General features: G+C 40.0%; 1 protein-coding gene across 1 annotated transcript in view; it reads right to left on the minus strand.

Annotated features, from left to right (window-relative positions):
• Positions 1–16,432, minus strand: part of LOC121389349 — a 116,793-nt gene that overhangs the window by 21,886 nt on the left and 78,475 nt on the right. Inside the window, exons 48-58 of the mRNA XM_041520944.1 lie at positions 15,867–16,123; positions 15,012–15,123; positions 10,796–10,989; positions 9,623–9,737; positions 8,066–8,343; positions 7,278–7,392; positions 4,483–4,760; positions 3,472–3,589; positions 2,031–2,284; positions 877–991; positions 35–342 (exon numbers count right to left, since the gene is read on the minus strand). Coding sequence (XP_041376878.1) covers positions 35–342; positions 877–991; positions 2,031–2,284; positions 3,472–3,589; positions 4,483–4,760; positions 7,278–7,392; positions 8,066–8,343; positions 9,623–9,737; positions 10,796–10,989; positions 15,012–15,123; positions 15,867–16,123 — 2,144 coding nt within the window. The remainder of the gene's footprint in view (positions 1–34; positions 343–876; positions 992–2,030; positions 2,285–3,471; positions 3,590–4,482; positions 4,761–7,277; positions 7,393–8,065; positions 8,344–9,622; positions 9,738–10,795; positions 10,990–15,011; positions 15,124–15,866; positions 16,124–16,432) is intronic.

Here is a 16,432-nt window from a genome sequence, read left to right on the forward strand (position 1 = left end):
CAAAGATTAAAAACCAGTCTTCCGATGGTCTTACCATTGATGCCTCCAGTGATAAGAGAAATGCCAGTGGGTACGGGAGCGCCGTGTCCGGAGAGTCCACTTCCTCCAACCATGCCACCCTGTCCCGGTCCGACGATAATCTGTGGTGCCTGAATGGCCCCGGGGGTGGGCACCATGTTGGGAGACTGACCAGGCATAGGGGTGGGCACGGGGGTGGGCACGATCATTGGGACAGGATTGTAGTTACCGACGCCGGGAATATTGCAGGACAGACTTGGACAACACTGACCAGCCACGTCGATGAACTTGCAGTACGACGGAATTGCTGGGTACGTTGGACATCTGAAATTGAAGGTGAGATATTTGAAGAAATAAAATAACTTTGAATATTCCACGCTGGACATCTGAAATTGAGATGAAATATTTGAAAATAAATCAAGATACAATCAAATCTGGAATGGAAAGGAATATTTGTTTCAAGAAACCTCAGTATATTTTAAACTATGGTTATTTTCACACTTAGTAGAGAGAAAAAAAAAAGGAAAAAAAAAAAAGGTTTGTTTTGTTTAATGACACCACTAGAGCACTGATTTATTAATCACTGGCTACTGGATGTCAAACATTTGGTCATATCGACATATAGTCTTAGTAAGGAAACCCACAACATTTTTTTATTAGTAGCAAGGGATCTTTTATATGCACCATCCCATAGACAGGATAGCATATACCACGGCCTTTGATCCACCAGTCGTGGTGCACTGGCTGGCACGAGAAATAGCCCAATGGGCCCATCGACAGGGATCGATCCCAGACTGACCGTGCATCAGGCGAGTGCTTTACCACGTGACTACTGTCAAGAAAAGTGTGTCCACTCACTTTGAAATACATTCGTACTGCCCGTCTTCGCTGTCCTTACAGGTACAGGTGTACTTGCAGCCGTCGTCCCACGACTCTCCGGGCTGGTGAATGGTGCCTTTGTACATGCACACACCTGTAATTAGGACAGGTGTAAATACTAAAGAACACAACATTGATTGTACATGCACACACCTGTAATTAGGACAGGTGTAAATAGTAAAGAACACAACATTGATTGTACATGCACACACCTGTAATTAGGACAGGTGTAAATACTAAAGAACACAACACTAATTCTACATGCACACACCTGTAATTAGGACAAGTGTAAATACTAAACAACACATTAACTCTGCAAGCAGGACAAAAAAGTTGATCTCTTTTATTAAAGATATATTTTGGACAATAAAATAATGATATTCAAAATACTGAAAGAAAGAAAGACCTACATGTATTTAAAAATTATTTTCTTAAAATTAATTGTTAATATTTGCACTTTTCAACTGTAATTCCCTATTACATTGACAACCAATATTTTATTACTCTTAACACAAATCCAACCTTAATTTTCGTACTGTAATAATTTATTATTTTAAGAGGACAACCTCACAAAAAAAACGTAAACCCCCCTCATAACCCCCCCCCCCCCAAAACATGATTACTTTAACTTGAATGACTAATAAAAATCAATGCCATAAGTATTAGTGTTTTGCATGGTGAGCAAAATCTGTTATAATTACATGTATTTTATGCTTGCTAATATCTCATAATTTACAGTAAAATAAAAATAAAAATTTAAAATAAATAAATAAATTTTAAAAAGTGCATAACATGACTAATGGAAGGAAAACTCTATTAACGCGCCCATATCCATGACGGTTCAGGCACATCCATCCTGGGCACGAGTCCTGATTTGCACCAGATCTCCTGTCCCGGACAGTATATGACTATTATGCAGACATCACCCTTTATGGGGAGCTATCACTCACTCCCCTTCACACTCCTTGAGACTAGTTCAAGAGGAGTGATTTTAGCTCCCTTAGCATGTGAATTTATATGATATTAATATGGTAATATCTTAAATGGCTCCCCATAATCTAAGTTAGGGGAGCCATTAATCACGTCCCCTCAATGTTTTTCACTGCACGATCTGCTAATGGCAAGAGTCTTACTTCTCTGCCCTTGGCCGTAGTGTACAGACTGTCCTGGTGGTAGGCCTGTTCCGGAGAAGATCTCGTGTGTTCCCAGTGGTACAACATTTGTAATCGACGGACTGAGGGTGGGTACAAGTGGTGGGTGTTTCGGGTTGCCAGGCATGGGCACCAGCATTTGTCCGTTGTAGCTGCACACGGGTTTCTTACAGCAGACGTCGGCCGGGTCAGGGGTCAGCTGACAGAACGATGGAATGCTTGTGTATGTTGCACATCTGTTGAAAATGCAACAAAACTTTATATTTCTGACATTAGGATTATAGTGTCTTATCTAAAGTCCGTCCCACAGGGAAAGCCTTTTTTCATGCTATGGAATTTACTACAAGTTATTTATGTCAGAGCCGACCGATTTGCAAATTGCACACAAAAAATAGTATAAGTTTGTTATTTCCAGAACATTTTTGCTTTTCTGTTGACATCGAACCAAACAAAAATTATTTACAAATAGAATGATAGGATGGACTACAGCTTGTTTTAGTATGGTGCGGCACCATGCCTCGGTAGTCCAGCACCATCTTGCCTAAATCAGCACCATGCTACCCTGCGATTAAACAAGTCTTTTTCAATAATTAATTGTGAAATTGCTGTATAAAATACTCACAAAATGTATTATATTAATTAATAAAATATTCCTGTTATATATTTTGCCATTCATTTATTAAAGCAAACATTATTTAAATTAATTGTTTGTCTATAATGCCTTGCCAAATTTCTAGGGGAAACACTAGGATTAGCATTAAAGTATTTCAGAAGCATGCACTTGTAAATATAGAGGCACTGATTTTCCATTATTGCAGAATTGCAGACGGAAACGTGGAAATACCTATCTGAAACGGAATTCCCAATTGTTTTCCAAAACATTATTTACCTTTAAATAGTGCATTTTATTCATCAAAATTTATTTTCCGGACTAGAAATTATACACATCGACATCGGCCTGTGCTATGCTATGACACTAGTAAATTAATATGTTACGCCAAATGTTTAATGTGGCGCATCTAGACGTTTTACCAATCGTGTGTTCTTCGCTTGTTCTAGTCGATTTTAGTGGGGAAACTGAACATTGTGAGCTGAAATTCTCCGACATTTACTCAAGTGAAAGATGAATGCTTTTCAGCTAACTCACTCTGGCATTCATACAGAGTGTGAAAAGATATTGTGGGGCATACTTTCATGAACATCAAATGAAGAAAGAGTTGGATTGTTTTTTCATAGTCTCAAACGAATGTTTTGAATGAATAATGACTCTCAAAAACAATAAAATGTCAACTACACACATCATGAAAAAATCTACACAATTATCTCTAGTTATTTTGTGACAAAAAACTGTACTTAGTGAACATAAAATGACCATTTTTAAAGAATTTCGGCCGAGAATGTTTAGCTGTAGGACAATGTCTACCTCTGTTCACAGTGGTAATCATTTGTCAGTGGATTCTTGCACTCGCACGTGTAGTCACAGCCGTCGGTCCACGTCTCGCCTTGCTTGTGCATTGTTCCATCCTTGTATCGGCACACATCTGAAAAAACATAGGTCAGAGAAGGGTTTATTTGTTTAACGACACTAGAGTACACTGATTTATTAATTATTGGGTATTGGATGTCAAACATGGTAATTCTGATATATAGTCTTTGAGAGGAAACAAGCTGCTACATTTTCCCTTAGTAGCAAGCGATCTTTTATATGCACCATCCCAGACAGGATAGCACATACCACAGCCTTTGATAACCAGTTGTAGTGCACTGGCTAGAGTGAGAAATACAGCCCAATGGGCCCACCGACAGGGACTGATCCTAGCTAGACTGACCGCGCATCAAGTGAGCACTTTAACTCTGGGCTACTTCCGTCCTCAAATTACTAATAAATTGACTAATAGAATAACACTATCATACATAATTTTCATTATGTTTTATGGGCTCAAGTGGTGTCGTTAAACAAAACCAATTTTTAACTATATTGCACTCCTTTTTTCCCTCCTGGTTTGATTAACAGTAAAAATAACTATTTTTATCACCTGGTGGTTTTCTTCCAGACACATAAAAATTTAAAACTTAATTGCTTTCATACTCTGCATATCCCATAGCAATGAAGCCAGTTCCATGTAGAAAGTTAAAGTTGTTATATTTATTTAACTAACAACACCACTAAAGCACATTGATTACTTAAATCATCAGCTTTTAGATGCCAAACATTTGGTAATTTTGACACATGCATGTACGCTTCAGAGGAAACAATCTAAACAATCTACATTTTAGTTTTATTAGCAACAAGGGATCTTTAATCTGCATTTTCCTCACAGATAGAACAGCACATACCATGGCATTTGATATATCAGTTGTGGAGCATTGCTTGGGATGGGAGAAAAACAACAACATTTCCATGTAAAACTAACTACAAAATGAATACACCTACTTGGTGGTTTTGTCCCTGAGAATGAATTGAAGGTTGTGTGAGCAGTGGCTGGCTTTGTTCCACTGGGTCCGGTCAAAATGGCTGGAGTGAAGGGTTTGCCTGTTTGATGAGGGGCGGTCACCTTCGGTGTAGGGTTCACGGCTGGGGTCGGAGTCTGGAAGGTGCCTGGGGGCGGGGTTGGGAACTGTGCTGGGTTGCAGTGGACCTCCTGGCAACACGAATCCTTTGGATCGGTAACTTTGAAGCACTGTGGTGGCAAGAAGTACATCTTTGGACACCTGAAACCAATGCAGTTAAAAGTTAAAGCTTGTTTTGTTTAATGACACCACTAGAGCACATTGATTTGTTAATCATCTGCTATTGGATGTCAAACATATGGTCATGTTGACACAGTCATAGAGAGGAAACCCAATATATTTTTCCACTAGTAGCAAGGGATCCTTTATATGCACCATCACACAGACAGAATAGCACATATCACAGCCTTTGATATACCAGTTGTGGTGCACTGACTGGAACGAGAAATAGCCCAATGGGCTCGCCGACAGGGATCGATCCTAGACCGATCGTGCATCAGGTGTGTGCTTTACCACTGGGCTACATCCCGTCCCTCAATACCAGCTGGAGTTAGGCCATTGTTTTGATTCTGATCAACACTACAGCAATGTTAAAATATGGTATACCAGCTGGAGTTAGGCCATTGTTTTGATTCTGATCAACACTACAGCAATGTTAAAATATGGTATACAAGCTGGAGTTAGGCCATTGTTTTGATTCTGATCAACACTACAGCAATGTTAAAATATGGTATACCAGCTGGAGTTAGGCCAATGTTTTGATTCTGATCAACACTACAGCAATGTTAAAATATGGTATACAAGCTGGAGTTAGGCCAATGTTTTGATTCTGATCAACACTACAGCAATGTTAAAATATGGTATACCAGCTGGAGTTAGGCCATTGTTTTGATTCTGATCAACACTACAGCAATGTTAAAATATGGTATACCAGCTGGAGTTAGGCCATTGTTTAGATTCTGATCAACACTACAGCAATGTTAAAATATGGTATACCAGCTGCAGTTAGGCCATTGTTTTGATTCTGATCAACACTACAGCAATGTTAAAATATGGTATAAAACCATCATTTATTTCTTATAACAGGAATAGGAAGGGGGTCTGTGAAATGATAAAGTTAAAAAGTTAAAGTTTGTTTTGTTTAACGACACCACTAGAGCACACTGGTTTTTGTATTAATCATCAGCAACTTGATGTCAAACATTTGGAAATTCCTGACTCGTAGTCTTAGAGAAAATCGACTGGCCTTGGTGGCGCAGTGGTTAAGCTATCGGACTACAGGCTGGTAGGTACAGGGTTCGTTGCCCGGTACAGGCTCCAAGCCAGAGCGAGTTCTTGAGGGCTCATTGGGTAGGTGTAAGGCCACTACACCCTCTTCTGTCTCACTAACCACTAACCACCTAACAACTGTACAGACAGCCTAGATAGCTGAGGTGTGTGCCCAGGACAGCATGCTGGAACCTTAATTGGATATAAATTAAACACGGAAATAAGTTGAAATGAATGAGGAATTCTGCTACATTTTTCCACTGGCAGCAAGAGATCTTTTATTACATTTTCCCACAGACAGGACAACATATACCATAGCTGCAATACTGATTGGGACGTTCAATATTACAACACAAGCTCCTGAGGTGAGCGCTCCAGTACTGGCCGAGCTAGATGTCTCCCCACTCCAGTACTGGCCGAGCTAGATGTCTCCCCACTCCAGTACTGGCCGAGCTAGATGTCTCCCCACTCCAGTACTGGCCGAGCTAGATGTCTCCCCACTCCAGTACTGGCTGAGCTAGATGTCTCTCTCCCCCCCCCCCCCCCACCCCCCCCACCCCACCCCAACCCCATCACGACACTGAACAAAATGTTCTCTAGTGACAGTAACAACCAACTGTTACATTAAATATAAAAATAGTAACCGGGCTAGTAATGGTAAATATCAAATAGGTTTACGATATGGATATTATGGGTAAATAAGTTATAGGATAAATAGTGGTAAATATCAAATGGGTTTACGTCATGGGTATTGTGGGTAAGTTATGGGATAAATAGTGGTAAATATCAAATGAGTTTATGACATGTACATGTATATTGTGGGTAAGTTATAGGATAAATAGTGGTAAATATCAAATGAGTTTACGTCATGGATATTGTGGGTAAGTTATGGGATAAATAGTGGTAAATATCAAATGAGTTTACGACATGTACATGTATATTGTGGGTAAGTTATAGGATAAATAGTGGTAAATATCAAATGAGTTTACGTCATGGATATTGTGGGTAAGTTATGGGATAAATAGTGGTAAATATCAAATGAGTTTACGTCATGGATATTGTGGGTAAGTTATAGGATAAATAGTGGTAAATATCAAATGGGTTTACGTCATGGATATTGTGGGTAAGTTATGGGATAAATAGTGGTAAATATCAAATGAGTTTACGACATGTACATGTATATTGTGAGTAAGTTATAGGATAAATAGTGGTAAATATCAAATGGGTTTACGTCATGGATATTGTGGGTAAGTTATAGGATAAATAATGGTAAATAGCAAATGGGTTTACGACATGGATATTGTGGGTAAGTTATAGGATAAATAGTGTTAAATATCAAATGCGTTTACGTAATGGATATTGTGGTAAGTTATAGGACAAATGGTGGTAAATATCAAATGGGTTTACAACATGGATATTGTGGGTAAATTATAGGATAAATAGTGGTACCTGTCTGTGCATCTGTACTTTCCACGAAGCTGATCAATGCATTCACACCGGAAGTTGCAGCCGTCATTCCACTTTTCACCCTGTTTGTACACCTTGGTCTTATACACGCACACACCTGAACAAAATAATTAAAAGTTTGAAAAAATCATCAGGTAGCTATTCCATAAATAGTCACATTGGACATGCATGGGAAGGCAGATGGTATTCTACTTTCTCTATGTCTGTGAGTCTAATGAACTGTATTAATTTCCATCCCACTGGTTGTGAAAATATAACTCACAGGACCGTTGTGAAGGATTGATCCTACAGTCTACTGGACATGGGATGAGTGCTCCATCACTGAGTAATATGTAGGTCCTTCTTTGAGAATAAGACAAATTTTATTGTAGGAAGAAATTTCTGTAAAAAGTTGCTTAATTTGCTAACAAAACAGCTGTAACAACCGGCCTTGGGCGTGTCATGGATAAGACATCAGACATAAGGCTGATAGGTACAGGGTTCACAGCCCGGTACTGGCTCCCACCCAGAACGAGTTTTAACGACTCAATGGGTAGCTGTAAGACCACTACACCACTAACCACTCACACACTGTCCTGGACAGATAGTTGAGGTGTGTGTCCAGAACAGCGTGCTTGAACCTTAATTGGACATAAGCACCAAAATAAGTTGAATGAATGAATGTAACAACAAAATCCCAAGACTACATGAAGAAAAAAGATTTACTAAAACACCTCACTAACCATCACCCGCTCCCTCCTTCATATACAAGCAAACCCCTTTGCACTTACCACTGTGTCCCGAAAAGGCATTTCCTGGATTTGGGTTCACTCCAGTTCCAGTGAATGTTCCTAACAGACCTACAGGTACAACATAGGGGGGTCTCGTCCCAGAGATGCCGGGTCCTTTAGTTGCCCATGACGGCAGGTTGGTTCCGGAGGGACCAGGTCCAGTGCCTGGAAAAACGGGGATCAGTGGCTTTTTGGTGCAGTCTGGGACCAAACAGCAAGAGTCTGCAGGGTCGGTCTTAAACACACAGCCAGCTGACAGAGATGGATAGGAGGCACACCTATCATAAGAAAAAAAAAAATATATATATATATATACATGTATATACACATGTATACATACACAGTGAAAGCCCTCAAAACCGGACCCCTGTAAACAGGAATTCCCTCAAAACCGGACCCCTGTAAACGGGAATTCCCTCAAAACCGGACCCCTGTAAACAGGAATTCCCTCAAAACCGGACCCCTGTAAACGGGAATTCCCTCAAAACCGGACCCCTGTAAACGGGAATTCCCTCAAAACCGGACCCCTGTAAACGGGAATTCCCTCAAAACCGGACCCCTGTAAACGGGAATTCCCTCAAAACCGGACCCCTGTAAACGGGAATTCCCTCAAAACCGGACCCCTGTAAACAGGAATTCCCTCAAAACTGGACATTTTCATGGTCCTTCTTTATAACAAAACATAACATAACCTCTTTAAACCAGATACCCATTAAAACTGGACTTTTTACGTGGACTGGTGGGTGTCCAGTTTAGAGGAGTTTCACTGTAGTACATCACAAAGTGTAATTACTTTAGTACTTTAGATACTCAAACTCCTCCATGCAGCTGGAAACGAGAAATAAAAAGGCACAAACTGAAAATACTGTAAAACATATTTCATATTGATATTCGTAATAATAAGAGAAAAACAAAATATAGGAGGCCACATTACTGACCGACACACGATTCCGACACACTTGTGTCCGTTTACCTCTGTTTACATGTATAGTGATTTTCATGTTTACCTGTGTAGTGGTTACCACGTTAACCTGTTTACATGAGTAGTAGTTTACATATTTACATGTGTACCGGTTTACATTTCCCTGTTTACATGTGTAGTGGTATACATGTTTACCAATGTCGAGACTTACATGTTTACCTGTTTAGTGGTTTACATTTACCTGTTTACATGTGTAGTAGTTTACCTCTGTTTATATGTGTAGTTGTTTTCATATATTTACCTGTTCACGTGTGTAGTGGTTTACATGTTCACACATGTAGAGGCTTACATGTTTACATGTGTAGTGGTATACATTTACCTGTTTACCTGTGTAGTGGTTTACCTCCGTTTACATATGATGGGGTTTACCTTTGTTTACGTGTAATGGTTTACCTGTTTACACGTGTAGGGTTTTACATGTTTACCTCTGGTTACAGGTGTAGTGGTTTACCTGTTTACGTGTAGCAGTTTACCTGTTTACACGTGTAGGGGTTTACATGTTTACCTCTGGTTACAGGTGTAGTGGTTTACCTCTGTTTACATGTGTAGGGGTTTATCTCTATTTACATATTTACCTCTGTTTACACGTGTAGTGACCCGTTGACGTGTCATCACAGACACACTCCTGGGAGCACCCATCGTTCCACTGCTGGCCTTGTCGGTAGAAACTTCCCTTGTAGACACAGAAACCTGGCAACACAATCACAGTGTTAGACAGAAAAACAAGACAACAACTACACACGGAATCATAGGGACAAACATTGAGGACCGACAACCATAAATGGTTATGTCCACTGTTTGCCAAAATGATATGCTGCATTCTGCATGACATTGTTTTCTTTGTATCGTTCCCGAAAGTGCGAGCCTGAGTACTCTATCGTTCAAGAGAGAGATAGGCATTTGGAATGATACCATTTAGCTCAGGCTAACGAGATTGCCAGTTGAACATTTGGTAATATATTTTTGAGGTGAGGGATAGATTACGTAATCGTTCGTTCACATCTGAAGATAGAAATTGTTCGCCAAAATATCAGCTGCTTGCCAATTATCAGCCAAAATAAATAAACAAACAGCCAATCGCTAATCTGACTACGAACAACGCGAGACCTGCTACCTTTTCATACATGTATCTTAAGAAATTCTAACTATCAGTTATTAGATTCGAGCAATATGTAATAAACTACCATTGAACTCTGTGCCATGATACGAACGAGTTTCCCCCTTGAAACAGAAATAGCAGCAACCCATTCGGAATGCTTTGAACAGCTAATCTGCATATGCACTATACACTAGCAAGTAATGCACTCAGAACTCCTCGACTGAACAAATTTATAAATTACATAATGATAAACATAACTGGGCAAAGTGTTCCAAATAAGTAGTGACCGACTGAATAGTCCATTACTGACCCTCATTTCATATATCCATGCATTGACGATCATTTCAATTGAAACAATACACATAGGGCCCAATACATTCGGGCAGATGTAAAATTCCATGACTTTCCAGGCCTAGAAAACTAAGTTATCAAATTCCATGACTTTCCAGGATTTTCATAATCGTATGCGCCCTGCTGTAAGTGATAAGTAATTAAATTATTTAAAAAGCTGTAACTGCTAAAAATATTTTCCATTCCTTAATAACTACCATCAGTGTCATTAAGTATTGTGATACATATCGTATCATGACCAGCCCATACTGTTACATCTCTATGGCTGTCATATTAAGTTAACGTTCAATAAATCTACCTGGTGTTGGGTTGTGTGGAGGTGTTGGTTTCTGGCCAGGGGGTAGTGAGGGGTTCAGGTTTGGATTTGGTGTTGGTAATCCACCGGGGAAGGGAGTCGGGTTCATGAAATCGCAGTATGGAACCTTGCAGCATGGATTCTTGGGGTCCTGCAACATCACACACTGGGGTGGGGGGTTCGGCACCCTCACACATCTGTAACACAAACCAATACATTGTAAAACATCACACACTGGGATGGTGGGTTCGCACTCTCACACACCTGTAATACAAACCAATACATTGTAAAACATCACACACTGGGATGGTGGGTTCGCACTCTCACACACCTGTAATACAAACCAATACATTGTAAAACATCACACACTGGGATGGTGGGTTCGGCACCCTCACACATCTGTAACACAAACCAATACATTGTAAAACATCACACACTGGGATGGTGGGTTCGCACCCTCACACACCTGTAATACAAACCAATACATTGTAAAACATCACACACTGGGATGGTGGGTTCGGCACTCTCACACACCTGTAATACAAACCAATACATTGTAAAACATCACACACTGGGATGGTGGGTTCGCACCCTCACACACCTGTAATACAAACCAATACATTGTAAAACATCACACACTGGGATGGTGGGTTCCGCACCCTCACACACCTGTAATACATACATTGTAAAAACCAATACATTGTACAAACCAAAACATCACACACTGGGATGGTGGGTTCGGCACCCTCACACACCTGTAATACAAACCATTACATTGTAAAACATCACACACTGGGATGGTGGGTTCCGCACCCTCACACATCTGTAATACAAACCAATACATTGTAAAACATCACACACTGGGATGGTGGGTTCCGCACCCTCACACACCTGTAATACAAACCAATACATTGTAAAACATCACACACTGGGATGGTGGGTTCGCACCCTCACACACACCTGTAATACAAACCAATACATTGTAAAACATCACACACTGGGATGGTGGGTTCGCACCCTCACACATCTGTAATACAAACCAATACATTGTAAAACATCACACACTGGGATGGTGGGTTCCGCACCCTCACACACCTGTAATACAAACCAATACATTGTAAAACATCACACACTGGGATGGTGGGTTCCGCACCCTCACACACCTGTAATACAAACCAATACATTGTAAAACATCACACACTGGGATGGTGGGTTCCGCACCCTCACACACCTGTAATACAAACCAATACATTGTAAAACATCACACACTGGGATGGTGGGTTCCGCACCCTCACACATCTGTAATACAAACCAATACATTGTAAAACATCACACACTGGGATGGTGGGTTCCGCACCCTCACACATCTGTAATACAAACCAATACATTGTAAAACATCACACACTGGGATGGTGGGTTCCGCACCCTCACACACCTGTAATACAAACCAATACATTGTAAAACATCACACACTGGGATGGTGGGTTCCGCACCCTCCTGCACAATACATTGTAAAACATCACACACTGGGATGGTGGGTTCCGCACCCTCACACACCTGTAATACAAACCAATACATTGTTCCGCACCCTCACACACCATACAAACCAATACATTGTAAAACATCACACACTGGGATGGTGGGTTCCGCACCCTCACACACCTGTAATACAAACCAATACATTGTAAAACATCACACATTGGGATGGTGGGTTCCGCACCCTCACACATCTGTAATACAAACCAATACATTGTAAAACATCACACATTGGGATGGTGGGTTCAGCACCCTCACACACCTGTAATACAAACCAATACATTGTAAAACATCACACATTATGGTGGGTTACCCTCACACACTGTAATAAAAAAAGGTACATTTTTTTACTCAGTAATAACATAGGAGAGTTATAGACTGAAAAAAAGGTAATTTTTTTACTCAGCTGTTTGATCACACCAATTTCACTGCACACAATGTAAGTACCGAGTTAATCTGCTGAGTGGCAGGAGGGATGAAACATCCTGTTACAGGTCTCCTAGGGTAGTGGCAGTCTTCCTATAGGAGGTATGAAATATCCTGTTACAGGTCTCCTAGGGTAGTGGCAGTCTTCCTATAGGAGGTATGAAACATCCTGTTACAGGTCTCCTAGGGTAGTGGCAGTCTTCCTATAGGAGGTATGAAACATCCTGTTACAGGTCTCCTAGGATAGTGGCAGTCTTCCTATAGGAAGTATGAAACATCCTGTTACAGGTCTCCTAGGGTAGTGGCAGTCTTCCTATAGGAGGTATGAAACATGTTACAGGTCTCCTAGGGTAGTGGCAGTCCTCCTAAGGATGAGCACTTGATAGTGGATCACAGAAGCAATCACGATTATGCCCAACATCCTTTCGACTCTGCTTTGTGCATAGATACAGTTTTGATTACAGAATACAGTTTTGTTGCTCAGATTTATGACTGTCATCACATCACTGACATAATGTGTGAAATCAGATGTTTTTAATACTACATATATTTGTGTTTCCATTGGTCATTTTGTTAATTCAGCTCAGCTGACAGTTCATTTCGCCCAAATATGGCATTTTTTTGCCATGTGACATCATAAATATCAAACGAGAGATATATTTTCTTCACAAAGTGAAAAACTCTCCAAATTCACCCGTCAGCTGAGCAAACAGTCTTCTTAAGTTACTTTTTTCTCAAGCTTATAGCTTTCATGTGCGGTATGCTTAATGCACAAACCAGGACACTGTATGACTTGCACCCAAACCAGAACATTGTATATACATAAACCAATACATTGTATGACTCTCACACACAAACCAGTCCATTGTATGACTCTCATCACACAAGCCAGTACATTGTATGACTCTCATCACACAAGCCAGTACATTGTATGACTCTCATCACACAAGCCAGTACATTGTATGACTCTCATCACACAAGCCATTACATTGTATGACTCTCATCACACAAGCCAGTACATTGTATGACTCTCATCACACAAGCCAGTACATTGTATGACTCTCATCACACAAGCCAGTACATTGTATGACTCTCATCACACAAGCCATTACATTGTATGACTCTCATCACAAACCAGTACATTGTATGACTCTCATCACACAAACCAGTACATTATATGACTCTCATCACACAAGCCATTACATTGTATGACTCTCATCACACAAGCCATTACATTGTATGACTCATCACACAAGCCATTACATTATATGACTCTCATCACACAAACCAGAACATTGTATGACTCTCATCACACAAGCCAGTACATTGTATGACTCTCATCACACAAACCAGTACATTGTATGACTCTCATCACACAAGCCAGTACATTATATGACTCTCATCACACAAGCCATTACATTGTATGACTCTCATCACACAAGCCATTACATTGTATGACTCATCACACAAGCCATTACATTATATGACTCTCATCACACAAACCAGAACATTGTATGACTCTCATCACACAAGCCAGTACATTGTATGTCTCTCATCACACAAGCCAGTACATTGTATGACTCTCATCACACAAGCCATTACATTGTATGACTCTCATCACACAAACCAGTACATTGTATGACTCATCACACAAGCCAGTACATTATATGACTCTCATCACACAAGCCAGTACATTGTATGACTCTCATCACACATTTAAACCAGTACATTGTATGACTCTCATCACACAGGCCAGTACATTGTATGACTCTCATCACACAGGCCAGTACATTGTATGACTCTCATCACACAAGCCAGTACATTGTACGACTCTCACACACAAGCCAGTACATTGTACAACTCTCATCACACAAGCCAGTACATTGTATGACTCTCATCACACAAGCCAGTACATTGTATGACTCTCATCACACAAGCCAGTACATTGTACGACTCTCACACACAAGCCAGTACATTGTACAACTCTCATCACACAAGCCAGTACATTGTATGACTCTCATCACACAAGCCAGTACATTGTATGACTCTCATCACACAAACCAGTACATTGTATGACTCTCACACACAAGCCAGTACATTGTATGACTCATCACATAAACAGTACATTCTATAAATCACAGGTGTTGTTAAAAAGACAAGTCTGACTGTACTACATGTATATTTACACATAAAACACATCTGGGTTAAAAGGTGATTCTTAAAATTATATATAATAAATTGGATAATAAAGATTTACTTCTCTGTACACTTGTACTGTCCAGTCATGTCGTCAAGGCAGGCGCACGTGTAATCACAGCCGTCATCCCAAGTGTCGCCCTTCTTGTGTATGACACCCTTGTACATACAGCCTTAAAAACACCATAACATTTAATGCAGGATTTTACAGCTTATGAGAACCGAACTTTAGAGAAACAATAAAATATTTTCTTACTTAATACTGTACAAAAGAACTCTGTACACATATACACAGAAAAAAAGAAGAGTTACTGTGTATAACACACATGAATACACAAGCTTCAGAAAGCAGATACAAATTTTGCTGCTTTTATCTAGAAAATATTGATTTTGTTACTTATGCTGGGCATAACAGCCTTGTATAAACAGTCTTAGAAAACTAAAATAGAGAGAAAACTTACTGATTGTGTTGACTGGAAATCAAGCAAGAAATTAAAACTTTTGAACGAGGATCTTTTGCCCATAGACCAATCCCATTTCAAACAAATAAGATGAAATTAATTTTATTTAAAAAAAAAAGTATATTTAAATAATGTTTCTTTTGTTTCAGTTAAAAAAAAAAGTCCCATCAATTTATATTTCAGTCTAGTTCTCTTATTAACACTGGGGGATAAAACTTTTGAACGAGGATCTTTTGCCCATAGACCAATCCCATTTCAAACAAATAAGATGAAATTAATTTTATTTCAAAAAAAAAAGTATATTTAAATAATGTTTCTTTTGTTTCAGTTAAAAAAAAAAGTCCCATCAATTTATATTTCAGTCTAGTTCTCTTATTAACACTGGGGGATAATGTCCCAGTCTGCCCCCCCCCCCCCCCCCCCAACTTCGATTCCCAGTGTGAAAGTCTACCTACCTGTCTTGGGTTGAGGTGTTGCATATGGGTTTGGTACCGGTGTCTGTCCTCCAGGTACTGGTATGAGGTAGGGGTTCTGTGTGGGCACAGGAGCCAATCCAGTCACCTGCCCGGGGCTGCCAGTCACAGGCAAGTAACCAGGCGTCGGTGTTGCTCCCACTGGTTTCACGGGACAGCTTGGCACCTTGCAGCATGCTGGGTCCTTTGGATCGGGCATCAGTGTGCATCCAGGAGCAACATTCTTGAAAGTGGAACATCTGAAAACAAAGAAGTTGAGTTCAGTGTTCAAATTTTACCAAGGCAGCGATGGCAAGTGAGGTACTGAAAATGATCCACAATGTCACATATCAATAATCCTTGTTTTCAAATAAAGTTTGGAATGTTCAAACTGTATCAAGGCAATGAAGGCAAGTGATTTACTGAAGATGATCAAGAATGATGTTATGAATGAATCACTATGACATCCTTGTTTTCAAATAAAGTTTGGAATGTGATGTATAGGTATTTTGTAAGACACTTTGTGGCACTTACATGAAAGCAAAAGTAGGAATAGGACCTCATTATTA

This window comes from Gigantopelta aegis, chromosome 14, assembly GCF_016097555.1.
Source record: "Gigantopelta aegis isolate Gae_Host chromosome 14, Gae_host_genome, whole genome shotgun sequence".
Taxonomy (NCBI): domain Eukaryota; kingdom Metazoa; phylum Mollusca; class Gastropoda; order Neomphalida; family Peltospiridae; genus Gigantopelta; species Gigantopelta aegis.